We start from the raw sequence: 21,311 nt of genomic DNA, 5'->3' as shown, positions 1-21,311 counted from the left end.
TTTTAGTTATGTTTGACTACATTCAACGAACCATAGAAAATATCTTACATTTCATACAAAGAAATATTAACTTTAAAAACAAATTTAAAAGTAATTTTTCATTTTTAACAATAAATATATTATAATTAGTTAAGATAAAATAACTTTAGATAATAGTTTAAAGATCTTATTCATCATAATAGTCGTTTTCATACATCATTTGGTTCCTTTAATTCGTCTTGACTTATTATAAAACTACGTGTTACATGAAATATTTTACTAACGACTTCGTGTTTTTCACTGATTCGTCTATCCATACTCCATAGTTTCGAGATTAATTTCATTAACGTCTGTTAAAATTCGAATTAACATATTTAGGTACAATAGTTTAATGAATAAAACACTGCAATAATCATTAAATGATTTTGTCAAATTTTTCGAAATGGTAACATAGTCTCCAGCAGGAGGATAATATAATACGTGACTATACTAATATATTATTACTACCGTATGTTCTGAATAAAATTGTTGTTTCTGTCTAAGCGTAATATAATTCAGAGTGCTGCCGCAAACGAATGTGTGTTAATTAAACTTTCTAATTGAAATTCCATATTAAAGCTTTCCGGATGAAACACGCGTATACTATGGCACGGGTTAGGGGTTGATATGTTTCAATATACTTATATGTATAGAACACATACAATTGAATATAATATAGACACGTCACACGTTTGGACGAAAATTTAGACTGTCCCAATGATGATAATACATATCATAAAATATAAATAGATAAACACAAAAGTCCTTAAGTTCCATAAACTGAATGTGTAAACTAATACTATTTTAGAACTAAATAATATATATATATAAAAAAAAAAAAAATACTATAGAAAAACCACGGTCGATTACCACTATACAGCAATTTGTATATATTATGTTTATTAATAATGATTTATTTTATTGTATACACTTACTAAACGTATTATTTATTTTAAATATTCTCTGTCAAGAAACCAAGTAAATATTTAAGTACTTTACAACTCCACGTGACCACGCTAATTTTCACCCGATTTCCACTCATGAGTACGATCATAATCTTTTGACCGTAAACGACTGAAACCGAGTGAATTTCTTATTTTTGACCGCACCCCACGGATACGGAACGTAATAATAACAATAATAATAATAATAATAACAGTATTATGTACACCGGGTATGCGCAGGGATTCGATCAAATATAAGTTGCGTGCCGAATTCCGGTTCAATTGTCAACCATGCGCGTCTGCGTCTACCGCACGCTGCTAGGGGGAAACTCCGTAGGCGATCTTAACAAATCCAATAATAAAAATCCCAAGGTACCCGATGTATAAGTGTGAGTGTATATATAGCATCCGCCGGTGGAAAAGAGACGTGGTGTGTATTAGCGCTTGATTGGGTTCTTTGTCTGCGGCGTGTTTTATTCGCGCAGTTTGTTATAATAACGTTATTATCGGCCAGCTCTGAATAATATCATAGACCCTCGATCTTGACTCGACTTAAGAACGTCGCACGCCCCTCTCTCATCGCCAACGCATACCATTCATTCCGTCGAAGATATTTTTCCCCGATATGTTATTTTATTTAACAATATATTATTACTTAGGCATTTCTATAAAGTCACGTACCGCGTTCGAAAACCCACAATAATAAGAGACGCGCCGGTGTGCATCGCTTTTCCGAGTTTTCATCAGTGCGAATAACTTTATTACCTGCACTTATTATACACGTATACAAATATATAAAATGCGAGTCTATCCACTTGCGCTTTTGCGCTTATCTTTTAACTCGTCGTCGAATTTACCTCAACGCGGTGGATGAGCTTTTTTAAGGTTTTTTCTTTTCATCTTGACTATCAAAACTTTAAAATATAATTATCAATAACAATATTTTATTTGTTGAACAATTTTAATCATATCAATAAGGTTGTTATACGATAGGATATAAAATATAAGTTTATATGCTAAATAATACTGTATAGTGTAGCATAATAATTAACTATTATAATTGGCATCAATCAGTCTATTAGTTTGTCAATAATTGATAAGTACTAATGGTACGAGCAATTACTAATACCATATTATGATAATCTTAACAAATATTATTAATAATTCTATAAAATAATAAATACGAGAGTACATGACATATATATAAAGTAATAATGCTTTGAAATTTTGAAACTATGGGTTATTTTATATTCGTTTTACTAAAAAATGAAGTTTGGCTAAAAAATAATTGCCTGTAAGAAATTATGAAACAAAAAAATAATACATTTTGTTCAGAATTCTGCCACACTGAATATAGTCTGGTGCATCTGAATTGCATGCCAAACAAATAAACATAAATTGGAATGTCCAAATTGCATGCCATCTCTTAAAGAGGTCTGTCCAAATTGTATACTCTATATAATTTTACTAAATAAAATAATTTAACTTTTCCACTGAAGGATCGTTCTTTAGTTACATTACAATAAAATATATAAATATTTGAGAAGATAACACTGTGAATATTAAATATTAAATAAGATGATTGTAATTTATTATATGAATGTATTTTACATTTTTACATGGTATTTCAAATAAATATTAATAATTCCAATACTCAATATATTATACATAATAATAATTGTGTATATTATTATATTTAACGTAATTATTAAAAATATTGGAAAAGTATTGTTTTATTTATTTTGTTGTCAGTAACGCCATACATGTAATATATTCTATATACATAACTTTATTAACATAATTATTAAGTTGCGCATATAAGTACATGATAAATAAACTTGTAAGTACACAGAATGCAATTCGGACAGACCTCTTTATGAGGTAGCATGCATTTCGGACTATTTTTTTTTTTTTGGCATACAATTCGAATGCAACAACATAGTCGGTTCTCTAAACAATGTTGAGGAAGAAAATACTTGCTTAATATTGTTTATGTTTGAGGAATTGGAGATAAAACTAACTTGTGAACTTATATAAAGGATGAGTGATTTTCTTAAATCCAAATTAAGTGTCTAGAGTCACGTATTAGTTTGAAAGTATTGAATTGATTATTTTTTTGTGATTTTTGAGATGAAAGTTAAAAGGACGTTGTAGGTATGATAAGAAGAGGACATCAAGTGGTTTGTCAGGCACTTGAATCAATATTATTATAGAGTGTTTCCACGTATGAAAAATTTAGGAGAAATGAATGATTGAATTGAAAAGGGTTTTCTTTGATAAATATTTAGTAATTTTATTAGTACCTAATAAAATCATAACAAGGTGATTTTTTATTTAATTTATTTTTAATAGTGAATTTAATTTAGAGAGGCAGGAATGTTTTGTCTTAGTATAAAAAGTATGATTTTTATATGAAATCTATGTATCTTATATTTGTGCGAGGTGAAAAATTATTTACAAAAAAAAAAGAAAGATAAAGTGGTTCATTTGTTTGATAAAATAAGTTGTTTTGAGAATAACAAACAGAAAGGACTCTTAATAAAATAATTGAGAAAAGAAAAAAATAACAAATGCAGGATGTTTTTTTTATCAATAACCATGTCCAAACTACTAAGTTTATTATAAATATTTAAATTTTATCTACTTGAATAAACTGACTTAATTGTTTTAACATAATGATTTAATAAAATTTATACAAAAATTATCGTAATGTTTTAATCACTATATAAGAACACATTTTTAATTTTTATTTTTAGTATAAACAATATTTTGCTTACTACGAAATGTTTTAACATTTTTCCACTATCAATAAAATAATTGATAAATATTATTCCTTTTGATTTAACCTATTAATTTATTTATTTTAAAATTATAACCTTGAATAATAATAAAAAAAAGCGGGTAAGTGGATACCATTGTGTATATAATAGAATATAATAGATTTTAAGTGGATCACTGAAATAGATGAATTAAATTTGATATAACATTGTAGCCTTTAGGTATACAAAAAAACAATTATATATGATAGCTTAGAATATTTTATATTGTATTTATTTTATAATGAAAATAATTTTATACTTCATACGTACAATATATGCGTATACATAATTACATAAGATCTTAAATTACAATAAATTATTTAAGTTAGATATATTTTGAAATTATTCTAATTTATTATACTTCTGCCACAAAATAAAATAATTATGAATGTTTTTTTTTTTTTTGTTACAGGTGGCTTGGATCAAATCGGATTCTAAAGCGATTCTGGCCATCCACACGAATTTGATTGCTCACAATCACAGACTGACCGTTACTCACAATGGACACAATACTTGGAAATTACACGTGTTTAATGTTCAAAAAAACGATACTGGAAGTTACATGTGCCAAATAAATACGCAACCGATGATTTTACAGGTTGAAATAATATTTATATTTGTATGTAAAAAATTAACAAAAAATAATCTGTTAAGTTAAAGAATGCTGTATGCGAGTACTTGACACTTGTTTTTGTACTCAACATTAGTAAGATAATATATATAGTATTATAATTTAAAATGTTGTTACTTCAAAACATATCAAAATTTTGTTTAAATTTCACGATTTTTTCATAATTTTTAAATGCGTTTTTAGCATATCGATCATAGAGGAGTTTGAAAAGTAATATCCTTAATAGGTGTATTCTGTATATCCTTACACACGCTTACCCCTACGTAACGAATTTCTTATATTTACAAAACAGTTTGGTGATTTTTATTCAGACGTTTGTAATGATACTATTTCATTACGCACAAAACTAAAATGTTCGTCTTATAATTTTTTTCCAGGTTGGCTCACTGGTTTTTCCGACTTGCTATTTAATGTAAAATGTAAATACAAATTTATGTTTATAAATTATGTAAGTTGTATACAGGTCATAGTTTTTATTAAACTATCGAACACATGAATATGTTAATAATTTTAAACCCCCTGATATATTTGAAATAATTACCAATTACCATTGTAATATGATTGCAAGTTAAACAATTCATATAAATTCATTGTTGCTGTGATATATGATAATTATTTATCTTTAAACATATATATGTAATAAACTTAATTTTTTTTTTAATATTTATATCTTAACCAATCATAATTATATTGCCATCTGACTGAATATTTTATTATTTAAGCAACGTTCAGATTATTGTTCAAAGATCTTATGATTATTTTTTTAACACATCAATACTATATTAAATTGCATTTATAACCCGGCTAAAATAGATCAAAAAAAGTCATTCTGTTTAAATTATTTTGTTAACTTTTTCACAGAACTTGTATTCCTTGTATGGTAAACTCTAATATATAATATAAAACATTTATTATTTCATGTTTAAACTAAAATATTATGATAACAATAACTTATATAATTTTATTTTGTACCGTAAGCCCTTTAAACAATAATTTGAGTTCACTTATAAATTGTATTTTTTTTCTCTCGATTTACATATAAAAATGTGATAATTTTAACATTTACTAAAAGTTTTGTAAAGTTAAAATAAGCGCAAAACTAGTTATACCATTTAAATATCTATATCCCGGTAAAGACGTATAATAAAAGTATTTTATTCAGAAATTCTCATAAAATGTTTTATAATTGAACACAAGTATAAATGTATACATACTACTAACTATTTTCCGCAGTTCCGCTCGCATATCAATGGTTTTGGTTTAATGACTGATGATGAGTAAGGAAACTAGTTTAAGCTAAGTATGTATTAATTGTGTCAAAGAGCAATAATACATAGATTTAACTGATTTAGGTAAATTTCACCATAAAAATATTATTTCCAATGCAAATTGTTCAATATTCTACTCCTCCTTCCTTTATAGATTGAATTAATAAAAAAACCTTAAACAATGTATACAATGTAAAATAATCATCGTCTCCAAATTTTAAATAAAGTCTAGCTACGCAATTGACTTTCTATCACAGTTAATTTAGCAATTTTATTATTAAATATAATAATTATAGCAGTTCAAATCTTTATAGATCCTCGCAAAACACATTTTTAAATGAACGCAATTTGATCTATACATAATACGTTGCATTAAACCTCAGTAATATTGGTCAAAACTAAAATGAAACATTCGACATATTCGTGACGTTAAAATTGACGACTTAATAATATTATATATTTAAGTCTAAATTCATGTAATGTTTATATAGGTAGGTTTTTTCAAAAGCTTTTCTTTCGAAAGTTACCTTTGTTCGAATACTCAGTTTCCTTTCATAATGGTTATACCTCGTTGAACTATTTCTTACCACGTCCTTATATAACCACATTTCAACCATCTAAGAAGTCAAAACTTTATCAAAATAATTAAAAGAAATTGTTCAACGACACACACGCGTCGAATAAAAGCTATATACTTTTCTAAGGTAAAATAAAAGTTTACTTTGGTGATTTTGGATTTTATAGACCCTAGGTCCAAGTGTAATAATGATATTTTTCTTCAACTAATAACATAATATTAATTTCTTATCAATTAAATAAAGAAATTTTACAATATTCTCTATTTATTTAATTAATAATATTCCTAATTTAAACCATATTTATTTAAAAAATTAATAATGTAAAAAACACTATATAATACAATATATTATAGTATACATAAAATATACAATTATCATAACAATAATATAATATAATATAATTGTACTATTTAATTTAATAAGTATAAATAATTTTACAGTTTAAATAATAATGAGATATCAGCATATTTAATTATCAGATTGAGATCAGATAATATAGAGATTTAGTTTAGCTACTCAAATTATGTACCTTAAATGTTTTATAGAAAGTTAATAGATATTTTCAATGGGTGTACCAATTTTTATTCGATTGCATACAGTATAATTTTTTTGGAAAATGATTTCATACATTTTACTTTTCAACAAATAATGAATTACATTAAAATTATAATAAACATCATACGGTTGTGTACAATTTTCTGTGCAATATTTTTGTAATTTAAATAGTATTATTTTAGATTTAAAATATGTAATTTACCAATTATTTATAGTTATCAATTTACTTTAAGACTTTGAGCGGAGTGATGGTTGTGATAATTTTAAAAAAGGTCTGTTGAAATAGAAAAAATGAAACAAAGTGAAAAAAAGTTTCAACTTTTTATTATGAAGTTGTTTTCTGATTGAAAATTGGATCTACATTTTACTTTTCAGTGGTCAAAATTGAAAAATTTAAGTATTTTTCAAAATAATTGATAAAAATAGAACATAGAATTATTCACATAACTAGGTTTCGAAAAAATCAATTTTATTTTTTAAGTAAAAGAAAAAAATTCATATTTATTTAATATATATTAAACCACTAGTGTATAGACACTTATAAAGATATAAATAACCGTTATATATTTCAACTAAACATCGTATAAAAGTTTTGTTAACTTAGATAACTAAGATATTTCATATTTTTGGCAACGTTAAATCCAATATATTTTACAAATTTTGTAAGTATAACTAATTCGAAAATATTGGGTTTTTGTAAAATTATAAAAATACAGAAATGTTGCATGTGTCATACCTACTCGGATTAAACCTCGATGCTTATTAAAATTCAGATACAATAATATTGAAGTCGGTACACACTAGGAGTGCGGTTAATTTATTGGTAATATGTTTTAACGAAGTTAGTACTACGAGTACGCAATATGAAACTGTATAATAAATATAATGTAAATAAAATACCATTACGTTTACGATCTCATTAATATATCGGACATCCTTCGTATAGTATCGCATTAATGTTGCGTATAGATACTATAGACTTACTTTGACGATATTTATGCAATAAATTTTAATATTATAGTCGTTGTTAACACACCGATTGATAGCGTACCAAGAAAATTTGCCATCGTGATCATAGTATTGCACACACTTCAAGCCGTACCTACACAGATGAACACTCTGGTTGTGTTTAGCGGCCGCGTCTGTAGGCTAACAGGTTCGAGTGATACAATTTCGAAGGATTATAACAATAATCATACGTAATAATACTATGTAAGATGTATCACTCAAACGACTATCCAGCAAGGATATCACAATATGCGAGAGACATTCGGGTTATTAATAAATTGTCGTCTGTCCAGTGCGGAAACGTGCGGGGATCTAATACGAATTGATAGTTGAAGTACGGTGTCATCCGCGGCGGGTCGGACGGGTTACACTGATACTGGTGGGGTCGTGGTGGCGGTAGCAATGGAGGTTGTATTTAGTCGGTAATCGTAGTGGTTTGGCGGCATTCGTGGTGCGGTATTAGTGGCGGTGGACATTTTTGAAAACGTCCCGAGAGTAAATTGTCCGGCAGCAAGACGAATGTAACACGCGGGCGATAAGTGGGGATTTGTGTGTGTGTATGCGTGTGGACTTATAATACTCTACGCGAGGAGTATAAGTATTATAACGGTTTTAGGGGTTAAGACCACTACCGCGGACTTGTTTTCAGTGTTTGAGCACGCCCGCAAGATCAACTCATTACACGGCGGCTTATTAAAAATGTATACGACTATAATTAATATATTGTAACGGATAAATACGTATTTAACGAACCTACGCTATTCGTTCTATTCGTCGTGTTTTAAAACCACCAACGTTAAATAATTTTAAAATATCAATAGTACAATATTATGATATTAAATATTAGATAACATTATCTAACTTAGTTAATTTATTGCCTAATGAAAGTACGGTTAGAAACGTCGAATAAACAATAATTATTTGAAAACGTTTTCTCCACACTGGTATATTGTATAATAAATATTAATAATGTTTTTATCCTTTCGTATTTTTAATATTATAACTGAACGTGATATTTTATTGAAAACCGTTTTAAATTATGTCTTCTTTGAGACATTGTGCTTAAACGGTTATAAATAAAATGCATATTTATTATGTTCATCCATATATTAACAAAATGTAAATATAATTATTCGTGTGTTTTATAATTGCAGTTAATGATATTGAGATGTGTTTAGGATTTAAAAAAAAAAAAAAATTTGAATGAGATAAATCTAAAGTTTTTGAATATGTTTTTTGAGTTTACGATATTTCTAGCCATTAGTTGAATCTTGTATTGATAATATTAACCATTATCGTAATTAAATAGCTAGTACAGGATTACAGTTCACAGTTATACAGAATATTATTTGTATAGCGTACAAATTATTGTACCTATATATTTGATTCTTAAATATATGCAAGTAGAATTATTATTATTTCATCCACTGACGTCGATGTTTTCATGAAATAGTTTCGTTGGGATAATTACATATACAATTTTAGTAGAATTATTCAAATTATTCATTTTTATTTTATTATATATTTAGTTGTTCGACGTGAAATGTATTATTCATTAATTTTTTATTATTATTTTTTTTTTTTTTTATTATACCTATATAATATTATTCTTTTGTTAAAATTTAAATGTATATTAATTTATAATATTATGCATGTGATCTATTTTTAGTAAAAAGGTGTAGCCAATAGGCACCTCTTTTTACATCACGCGTTTTATGTCTTAGTATTTATTATACTTTCTTAGAATTGTCGTTTATTAATATTTGTTTTTTTGAAATAAATATTAATAAATCTGGTGGGGTAAAAATAATTGAAATTTAATTTTAGTTAAATCACATGCATTTTTAAGTTTTGCGTTTAATTTTAGTTTTAAAAGCTCAAAACAGTAAATGTTATCTCTTATACGTTTTAAAATAATTCGACCATAGACATACAAGTATAAAAAAATAAAAAATATATATATTTTAATAGTGAATTCTTAAGTATATAAATAAATTGTATACATATGTTTAATAATACTAATTTATTAATTTTTAAAATTAAAAAGGAATTAATTGTGTAAATAACTCAACTAAGAGTAAAAAAATACAACTTATTAATTTAACAATATCTCTATAATATACATATAATTATATATATAATATATATTTATTTTTATTAAAAATATATGATGACTAAACAAAAAAAGTCTACAAATATATCCAACAGTAATAATAACTTGCAAAAATGAAATTTATAATTCAAAAAAAAAAAAACTAGATTATATACAATATAGAAATTTTAACTTTATTCTCTAATAAAATTCTAAAAACATTGGAGCTTAAAATTAAGTATTTATTAGAATTTAGAAGGAGAAAAATAATTGAAGAGTTAAAGAACATTACAGAAAAATACAAAAGTTTTATGCTTTTTTTGTCCTTGTCTACCTACATATATATAATATAATACGTCTATATATAAGTGTCGTTAAACGATTAATTTTTTTTACCGTACTCAGAAAACTATTGAAGTACAATTTTATTGTTTTGAACGCTGCGAATAATTCATAACTCAATCGTTGTCGTCCAAACGTTTATATTGATGAACGATAAAAAAATATCACTCATACATTTATTTCCGTAACCTCTTAAATCCGTCTTTAAAAGTCTTTCGTAAAAATAAAAATAAAAATTAAATAATAAAAAAAAATAACCATAAAAATGTTCGAACTTCTCTCTTCTTCCTTTTTGCACTCTATATTCTTCGCCAATTACTATGTCGCCGACCTGTACACGTACATATTATAACTGTTGTAAAGCTGTATCTCACGACTAATCACATCTTCTTTTTTGCACCATTGAAAAGTAAAAAAAAAAAAAATATATCCCCTTTTTGCTCTTACCTCGTGTCTAGTTTTCGGGAAAACTTCCTGTACTACCGGCTAGACTCTAGCCCTATCCGGCGTCTACCCACTTCTACCAATCTCTCTCAGGACCATGGTGCTACCCATTGCTCCCAACTGTGAAGCCGACACATTACTTAACCCACTGTCGCGTTCATTACCAATGTCCATTAAAAGTTGTACAGGTAAGAGTTTTCGCGTGCTAAACAAAAATAAATAAATAAATAAAATACAATCACCCTTCTCGTTGTCGATGTGGCGGACGCAGGCACGTCTCGTGGCGGCGGGAAGTGACGAGGTGACGTGTAGAGGGTGACGAAGAAAAATACAGCGTTTTCAAAAACTTGCCCACTCACCGTATCCTTATTTCTCGCGTCATTTGCCAACGGCTGCAATTTCAGGTCACGTATTATTTTTCCTCGGTTGTATTTTTTTTTTTTTTTTATAAATTTTTCGTTTTCTTTTTTTTCGCCTTCTGTATAATCTGTGAGGTGTCGGCCCAGCCTTCACTTCTGATTAACCGATTTCCATCAAAAAATAATAGCTGGTGCACGCTGTTTAAAAGATTTATATAATATACAAAGCAATTCAACAAGTATGCTCACCTCCACGTCTTCCTCTAATAATGAAAATGTTTTTAAAAATGCTTATAAGGACCATATTTTCCGATTATTTAGATTTTTATAATATTTAAAGAGTATTGTACATCAATATAAACTAATTTTTATCAAATAAAAACCAATTTATTTTACAGTAAAATATTAAGTGGTTGACTTTTTTTTAAATCTGAGTGTAAACTAAATCAAAATTCCAATGACTGTTTTAAAAATTATTAAAATAATGTATAAACCGAGTTATTAAAAAACGCCACTTAATGACATAAAACATTTTAATATTAAAAGTGTTTTAAAATATAGAACTTAAGTTTATTTAAATGTTTTAAAAATTAAAATCTAATTAAATTCATTATTAAAATAAAATATGGATGGAGGTCCACATACCTGGACATACTTAATAAATCACTCTTTGTATTTTAAACGTTTAATTCTAATAAATAAACCGTAAATTAGGGCATATGCGTATGATGCATTATAATACATAATGTATAATATTATTCAATAATTATTTGTTTATCATTTATGTATCTTACAAACACATTGATAATCTTATATGCTGCACATGCTATACACACATACGTAAAATCTAATAAAATTGCAGAATTAACAACATTTTATCATGTTTAAAACATGATTCAGCCGTCAGATATTTTATCATTTGAGATATAGAATAGACTTCGTTGAAAGATTTTTTTTTTTTTTTTTAACTTACCTGCACCGATTTTATTTAGCAACTTCTATTATTCTAAAAATAAAATAAAATTTAGTTCAATAATTAATTACTACAACTCTTTTTTTCTATTGTAAAATTTATATCAATCTTTATTTTACCACGAATCAAGCATGTTATGGTATAATATAGTTAAGTGAAAACTTTAAGTCATTTTCGGCGAATGAATAACGGGCAAAAGATCGGCTGTCAGACTTTTACGTACTTTTTTTGCTTGTAATTTTTATGTTCTATATATTTATTTTCAGCGGTATGATTCGACGGTATTTCTACTAAAACCATTCGCCGGCTATTAATAATTTATTGTAATTTTTTTAATAATCACGCCATGTTTACCTTATTCATATATTTTAAAATGAAGACGATTTTATTGATTTTATTAACATTTGTATGTTTGAATATGTTTATCGATTTATTAATTGTTTGTTAAACTTAACCTCTATCCTCAGTATTTATGTATATAATTATATAGTTTTTAATTTAATCGACGTATCATATTATGAATACAAAATATAATTACTGGTTAATGACATTCTTAATGTAATCAAATTACCTATTTAAAATAGTTTTTAACTTAAGTTTTCAGTTTTTATTCGAAACAACAGTGTTTGTTGACGTGTTTCATTGTTTGTACATGGTATAAAATTAAAAATTACATTTTAAAGGCTAAATCAAAATATAGAATATTATGTGGAATTTTAAATAATATTATGGTGGTTTCAGTTTATACAAATATAAAAATAAATGGTTTGATATAAAAAAGAAATAAAAATTATTTTTATGTGTACATGTAATATATTTTATGCCAATACTATATTAATGTCGTATAAATTCTAAAAATCACTTCAATCATGCTCACAAAGTATCAATGCAGATAGAAATATTTCTTCAAAATGTACGTATCTCACTAATTTTAATATACACATTTTTTAATGTTATTAAAACGAAATAAAGTTAAATATAATATTCTAATCATGACAAAAATAACAATATGTTAGTGATCAATCTATATTTATAATTATATATACTGTGTGAAATGATAAATATTTGGTTTTTTAATGATGCATAGTTTTTGGTATGTGTCTTTCTTTACTATATTTTTGAAAAGCTTCAATATTTACTTTGAGAATTTCTGATAGAAAATTAATTCTTATTGTGATTTTAGTGATTGTAAGCTAATAATTTTCAATTTTTTTAAATTATTTTTTTTAAAATACTAGTTTTTTTAAGAATTGATTTTGTTTTCATTCAAAAACGAATAACTGTAAAAACATGAAATTTTCACCCAATATTTATATTCAAATTTAGAAAAATAAAATACATAATACTTTCAATACTTAATATACATTTTTAATCTCTTACAATATTTTCTCTATCGATTTTAAATTATTAATTTTTACTTTTTTGTACATTTTTTGCCATTATTGGTAATTAATAAACATTTTGATGTCAAATATTATTTTAGCATAATATTTATGGTATTATATTTTTGTTGAAACTTGAGCGACGACTTATGAAATTATGTTTTACCATGTATTGGCAATAAAATATTTCTTTAAAGTTTAAATTCGTCATAAATCATAATGATCAGAATTTCCAACGATTCAAAGAACACAATGGTAAGTAACTATAATTATATTTGTTTTTTTCTGAAAAATTTAAATTTTAATTTTAATATTTAAAAAATTTTACGAAATAAATAATTAAATCCTAAAATTATCCAATTAATATAAAGGTAACGGAATTTAATTTTTAAGATATGAAATAAATTACTTGGTAATATAATAGAATATATTATTCTAATCAGACAGTTTTATTTTAGAAAAGTTTTTGAATATCTAAAAGTTTCAATCAAACAACTCCTCTTCTAAAGTTCATTCAAACTAAACCATAACGAAATTTAGGTGAAGTCAATTAAAAGCATTATTTCGTAACTCCTTCTAAAGCTTTATTAGGTACTCAAATCATACCCCTGTTTGTAGGTTCTATAAACGTATGGAATAATTTACTTACTTCTACTCCTTGTAAACTGATAATATATAATTTTCATTATTTAATTTTTTTATAATTATTCATTCGTTAACTTTAATTTTAATCCCCACTAAAATACTTAAAATCTAATAATAATATTATGTTAAAAGTAATAGTCAAGTTAGTCATGTGATAATCATTTATATGACAGCAAGACTTAATTAGTAAAAAAATTACCCCCGCTAACACGAAATACACGTCATTAAAATAATTAAAAACAGTAAGAAAATCCGTAAATCATAATTTTTAATTTTGTATGCAAATATCTACCTATAAATTAGAAGAAAAAAAATATTGTTGATTATGTCAAGAGTGACGAATTTTCTTCCGTAGCTATAATTTTATACAATGATTGTTATTTGCTTTAATGTTGTTACGTGATTCAATTTGTATAAAAGTTAATTAGATTTCAAAAGCCGATAATGCAATAAAACACTGCGCTAATCGTCTGGACGTAATATAACGTCAAAAACTCAACAATTTTGTAAAAAAAAAAGTATGAAAAAACATACCACAAGCACTTACGTTTTGACAAAACGAGCATGGTTTAGATTTTCTAAAATACATGCATGCTACCTAATTGAATGTAAAAAAAAAAATTCTTTTAATTAACAAAATAGATAAACTTAAAAAGATTATAATAATTGTACATTTAGGTATACAAGATAAAATTTTTGATTTAATAACGTAATTTTTTCCTTGAAATATTTATATTTTTAGAGTAAGTGAATAAATAAATATAACAACAAATTTTTAAACAAAAATTCTAAATCTAAACCAAAAGTGCTTATTTGAAACTTTTTAAGAGTCCCCTACAACAAGGTTAAATGTTGTGTGCCTTTGTTCATACACAATGTCTATAGTAGTAGTATAAAACTATACAATTACGTCATGACCTATAGGTATACGGCTCCAATAGGTAATGTCTGTATAATTCTACTACACGTTAAGATCCATGAAATTGAACCACGTGGTTGGATTTAAATGTAAAATTATACTATATATTTAATATGTTACAACTCATACTTGTATACTTTATTCTACGCGTGTAAAGTCATTATTGTTTTTTAATAGTTTAATGGTATAATTGAAAGTTCGTAGTAAATCACTTAGACGTGCATTATGTACCCACCTCAGTGTATCGAAATATGAGTTAGCGGGCGAGTGCACTACCGTCCTAAGTCTTTATACAACTTATGCGCGCATAGGTATTACTATTATTATTATGTATACAGCGCGCGTGGTCACGTGGGTATGACGAGGAAAGCTTTTGTAAAACCGCTTTCGAAAAACCAATTTTAGCGAATCGATTTCAGGCAATTTAATGTGATATTTATATTGCGTACGATTTTTACATTTTAATTTTGTTATGAACTTTATTTATACGTTAAATAAACTAGTATATAATATAAAAAAAATCGTAATATTTTTGCATTTCAGACCGGGTACTTGGACGTGCGGATCCCACCAAATATATTGGATGAGGCAGACATCGAAGGCCCGGGTAGCGCGGCCATGGAAGGTGGTACCATAAGGTTGCGGTGCCGGTCCACCGGGAAACCAGAACCAAAAGTTCATTGGAAACGCAAGGACAACCGTCACATCGTCATTCGATCCGACGGGGCTAGAGAAAAACAAGGTTTGTGCGTATAAATAATCTGTTGAATAAATTAAGTTAGGTTAAACCAAATAACTGAAAATAATAAATATTAGAATTGAATACTTACCAGAACCTCATATGCTGCAATGTTTAATTTAAATTTCTAATACTTGTATAATTTATAATAGTAAAAATAATTTAGAAATAATTAACAATGAATGTAAAATATGTTTCTTTTTGCTGTCGAAAGCAAAAATTGTTGATTGTCATGAAATCAATTGTCATATACTGTCATTATGGGCAAAATTTAATTGTTTAAAAAATACTTGGTTAAATATTTTTTGTTAAATACATATATTATATTGGAAACACACAAATCACATATTGTATATGTGTATTATGATAACATTATTTTGGTCCGTTTGAATCCTTTCGCCATAATAACCAAATAAACATAAAGTGTGCAAAGAAGTGGTCGTGTGTTTGAAAAAATTGAAAATAATGATATCAATCCAATCGTTTTTTAATTACACCGAATCACGCTGGATTTTCCTTCTACTTATACCACTCGTACTAATAATACTAAAGTACTACTACTAATACTTAACAAATGCCATTACTATTACTACCACAACTGGTGACTGATGGTGTGTATCATCACAACACAATAGTTTGACGTTCGCGTTCAAGACGATTTTTCCAGTTTAATTCACGCTCAGTTTCAAAAAAATATTAACTCGGTTTAAAAACAAACCCGAACAGAAAATTGAAGAAAGAGCGGAAGTACATAGTAAAGTTATATAAGTGAATGTTCTCTATATACATATATATTATTTTTCCTTATTTTTTTCGCAGTAGTCTGTTTTTCTTACACCAAGCACGAGAAAAGAGAGAAAGAAGAAAAAAAAGAAAACGATACCCCGTCTGAACCCGACATCGTTCTTGGGAAAAACTGTTTCTCGCCCACAGCTCTGCACCCCTTCCCAGCGACGTCTCAGAGACCACTTTCCTCCGCTCGAACACCCCGCGCGTCGTTCGTGGCTCTGCCACCCAACCTCGTAGCCCCTAAACCACGTGGTTCCGTCCGTGGCTAGCAATAAGAAATCAGTCGTTTGTAACGAACAAAGACAAATGTTATAAAAGGCCGCCGCCACCACTCACAAACCGACCCTTCTCCATCATCCATCCACACGTTTACGCGGCAAGTACGCCACTAACCGAAAGCCACAGCCGTCCACCCATCCCCGTCCAAAGCCGGTGCGCGGATATCAAGCGGCAAATAAAAATCCGCTGTTATTTGTCAAAACTTTGAACCGGAAGCGACTCTATTTATATTTTTATGTGTATAGTATACATTGTATACGCATATACAACATTACTTCCTCCTGTACTGCCACACCATCACTATTAATGTTATACTATATGATGGTAGATATAATGTGTATATATATAATATACATAAATATACATATACAATATAAATATGTATACACACACTCATCTTGCAGACTATATGTTATATATATCATGTATAAATTATCCTGCCAAAGCATACGACCGATCATGAATGTACTTAGATCAAAAAACCATTTATATTGACCTTTCTATGTATATACCTATAGTTATCTTAATAATACATTTTTATACACGAGGTCATCAAACGTCGTACGATTTTCGACTTGGCCTGACTAAAGTATGATACGATGCACCACCCCCTCTCCCTTCACAACATACACGCACAGCGGAATAGTTGACAATCGCACCATCTGTATCAAGAACGTATCGCGAGAACCGCCCTCGTTGTCACATAATATATGTACAGACTGTACATATTACGCTCAAATCCTAAGACTTTTATTCGCATACCTGGAATCATTTTATGTATATTGTTGTTTTATTATTTATTATTCCATTAAATTATAGTTGATTTTTTTTTCGGCATAATAATACAATAATATGACGATTTGAATGCGATCGTTTTTAAACGCACTTTGTGTACAAGTTAAATAAGCGAGAAACGTATTTGTTTTTAAAATAGTTCAGTGGAGTAAAGATAATTATACTTGGTTTTATATTGTTTTTTTCTTATAAATATAAACTGCATTATTTTACCATCCACTATATTTTATTATAACACTTTTAATGTATCAAAATAAAAAAACTTAATTTATTTTTACAATTTCGCATCAGCGAATTAATTTTTATAAACACGTTAAAATAATTTTTAATAAATATAATATTTTAAATTTTTATATCTTGATAAAAACATTTGTACTAAGTACTAGCTTTTATAAAAAAATAATTTTAAAAATGTTTTAATTTTTTATATATTATATATATATTTTACATACAATTTAGCCCTCAGCAATATTTATTCATGCATATTGTGGAAGTTGTGAGAATTGTCAGTTACATTTCAACGTAAACTTATATTTAATTTGTATGTTCGTGTGTTTTCTTTTACACAGTAAATTAAAAATATTTAATAAAAAAAATCTTTTTCATAGTTGTGTTACGTATTTATATACAATAAAACTATGTTTAATAACATAGTTATACAACGCTCTGTTCCTATAGATGTTTATTGCAGTTATAAACTAATAAAAATACTTTGCCCTACCTAATAAAACTTAGATCACTGTCTACAATAACAAACGTAAAGGATATCACCGATCGATAGAATATTTATACATATCAAGTATCTCATCGGCCTCCGTGTTAGTTATTGTATATACTATATTGTCTATCGCCTATATAACTTGCTTGTAATAGAGTACACTTTTATCCATTTTCTCCACCAAAGCTTCAAAAATATAAAAAGATTAATGAAAATTTTTAATTTAACTTTAAAAATATAAACATAAATTAAAATAGATACAAGAAAATAATAAAAAAAAATCATATATATTTCACTAAGCACGATATGTGATATAATTATAAGAAATCAGAAGTTGTTAACATTTTTATTTTTTATTTTTTATTTCATGAAAAGTCTTTGATCATGTTTTTACAGCTGAAAATATATTCCAATAACATAAAAATCTAAAAAACAAAACAAATTGTCATCTTTCTATTTTTGGCTATATAGATTATTTTTTGATATCTTAAAATAATTTTAACCATTATTCGCCATGTTTTTTATTTATAATTTATATCCAATTTTACAGTTTATAAACTAATAGTAAATAATTTTAATAAAATGTTAAGACTATTATTATCATTATTTATTTGACAAGAATACTAAATATCCATAGGTAATTTTATTATTATACTTATTAATAGACTTTTTCATAAAAAAAGAATTATACTAATAATTTTTATATTTTATTAATTGCAAACATTTAATTTATAAAACTATTTGCACAAATCATCATCTGTTTTATCATTTTCGTGGCTTTTAAATTTTATTGAACGCATTTTTTTTAAATATTTTTTGTTGCATCAACTTCCAAGCTCAGATAATTGTATGTCACGTGTAATATTATGGCTTAATGATAAGTATTTTAATAACAACTTGCAAAATATTATTATAACTAATATTATAATGCTATTTATTACTCGTATTTTTATATTTCTTAGAGTCGGCCACTGTTAAGGGCGACACGTTGGAGCTTAGCAACGTGCACCGGACCGACATGGGCAAGTATCTGTGCATAGCCAAGAACAACGTGCCGCCAACTGTCAGCAAAGAATTCAACGTTCAAATACACTGTAAGTCTTGCGCCGAGATCGAAAGATTCGCGTTGTTCGTTAACGTATTGCGCGCGCGCGCACACACACACACACATAAAGCATTTTTTAACACCCCAGTAAAAAAGAAACACTTGACGGCAGAATTCCGTGAAAATCCATTATGGGTATTTACACTGGTTATACATATACGTATGTGCGTGCGTTTTTGTGTATGCATGAAGTGCGTGGTAGTGGTGGTGGTGGTGTGCAGCGTGCACGTCTGTACGTCTGCCGCGTCCCATTGTTGCACGATACGATCCATTAGGGGAAAATTTAATTTAGTAATAACAACGGATTTACCGTCGCCTCCGTCATGTACATGCATGTAAATCTACTAAAATGTTTATAATATAATATTTTAGTACGTTTACCATTTTACCATATGCCATATTGTATACCTTTGTGATTGTTATTATTACCGTCGTGACCAATAATCTCACGGTTTCTGCATTTCCACAACGGCCGTGTCGTCGAGGATTTACCGATTTCTGTTTCAGTTCATCCGATGATCAAGGTGACCAATCAACTAGTGGCCGCGCCGACCGGAAGCAACGTACACATTCAGTGTTATGTTGAAACCTCGCCGAAAGCCATGCACAGCTGGGTCAAAGTAGACGGTAAGTCTATGGTTTAAGAGTAGAAAATTCAAGTGACCTATAATGTTGGGGTGAGATTAATAATAATATTATTATGTAGGTCGGTACCTTTATTATATAGCAGGTATTCAATATGTCCGGGTTATGTGTATGGATTATAAAACATTATTTTTGTCCCAATTTCAATTTCGACTACTGCATGTAGTCCATTAACCATTCATAACAATAATGCTGATCGAAGCATAAAACTGTTAAAAAAAAAAATAAATAAATAAAAATTTCCGTGCTTTTGTTTCCCAGTTTCAAATGTTTCATTAATTTTTTGGATTTAAAACACAGTTTATATTTTTCGTTCTATTTTATTATAGACTCACACTTTTTACTTTATCGTTTTGAACCGATTTTAATTTTTTAATATTGGTTAATATTTATAATGATTTCTATTTTTAAATCGGTTGTTACCTTAATTCAATATTTGTTTTAAGACAATAGCCTTAAATATCTCTTAAACTTATAGTCTCAGGTTGTACAATAAATAAATAAAATAACATTAATTCTTACTTTAGAATCAAATGAAATCATATTGTATAGGCATTCCCATTACAACACTAACAAGAAACAATACTTACCGTATCAATAAAATACCTCGTAGGCCTCTATTGGGTGATATCTGTATTGTAATAATAATAAATTTAGCGTCTAGTTTTAGGTAACAATATTTTTTTGGTAATATTTACCCATCTATTTTTTATTGTTATACCGGTTATCAACTGAAGATAATTAATTTTGAAAAATGTACCTATGTTATTAGTTATTACTAATCATTATTATACTTGAGACATAATAGCATAAGTTAAACTAAACACTCTTATTATCTCACAGTTTTACAATCTTATATTTTATATACCTACAATTGCATAACAATGTTCGCATACTTCACCATTTACCTATACAGCTATTCATTACATACACTGCACGATTTTATTACTCATTGGTCACCCGTGGTAAAGTAAAAATAGATGAGGTTCATACGATTCCATTTAACTGAGATCGGTAGCTTGTGACTAGTTGCCACATTGTAGTTGGGTTGTTATTTGATTTATAATACTTCACTACTTTAGTGATCACCAGGGACAATACACTTAGTCGCAGTAGTTAATAACTCGTTTACCATATCGTTGGTTTGTATCAAATCAAATCCACCATTGTATCCAAGAGTCGGAAAAACGGCGGTTATGTTATGCATAATATGCTTTTTATTTTATGTTTTAAGACTTTGAAATCTGTTTCCAATATTATTTCG

General features: G+C 27.3%; 1 protein-coding gene across 5 annotated transcripts in view; it reads left to right on the top strand.

The window, feature by feature from the left end:
* Positions 1–21,311, top strand: part of LOC112599605 (lachesin-like) — a 180,558-nt gene that overhangs the window by 147,828 nt on the left and 11,419 nt on the right. For all 5 annotated transcript variants that reach the window (XM_025346600.1, XM_025346584.1, XM_025346576.1 and 2 more), the window contains 4 exons: positions 4,194–4,379; positions 15,521–15,719; positions 19,260–19,391; positions 19,910–20,029. In XM_025346600.1, the coding sequence (XP_025202385.1) occupies positions 4,194–4,379; positions 15,521–15,719; positions 19,260–19,391; positions 19,910–20,029 (637 nt within the window). The remainder of the gene's footprint in view (positions 1–4,193; positions 4,380–15,520; positions 15,720–19,259; positions 19,392–19,909; positions 20,030–21,311) is intronic.

The sequence above is a fragment of the Melanaphis sacchari genome, unplaced genomic scaffold (assembly GCF_002803265.2).
Source record: "Melanaphis sacchari strain LSU unplaced genomic scaffold, SCAv2.0 Contig0_pilon_pilon, whole genome shotgun sequence".
Classification (NCBI taxonomy): Eukaryota; Metazoa; Arthropoda; class Insecta; order Hemiptera; family Aphididae; genus Melanaphis; species Melanaphis sacchari.
This window is presented reverse-complemented; position numbering and strand designations above follow the sequence as displayed.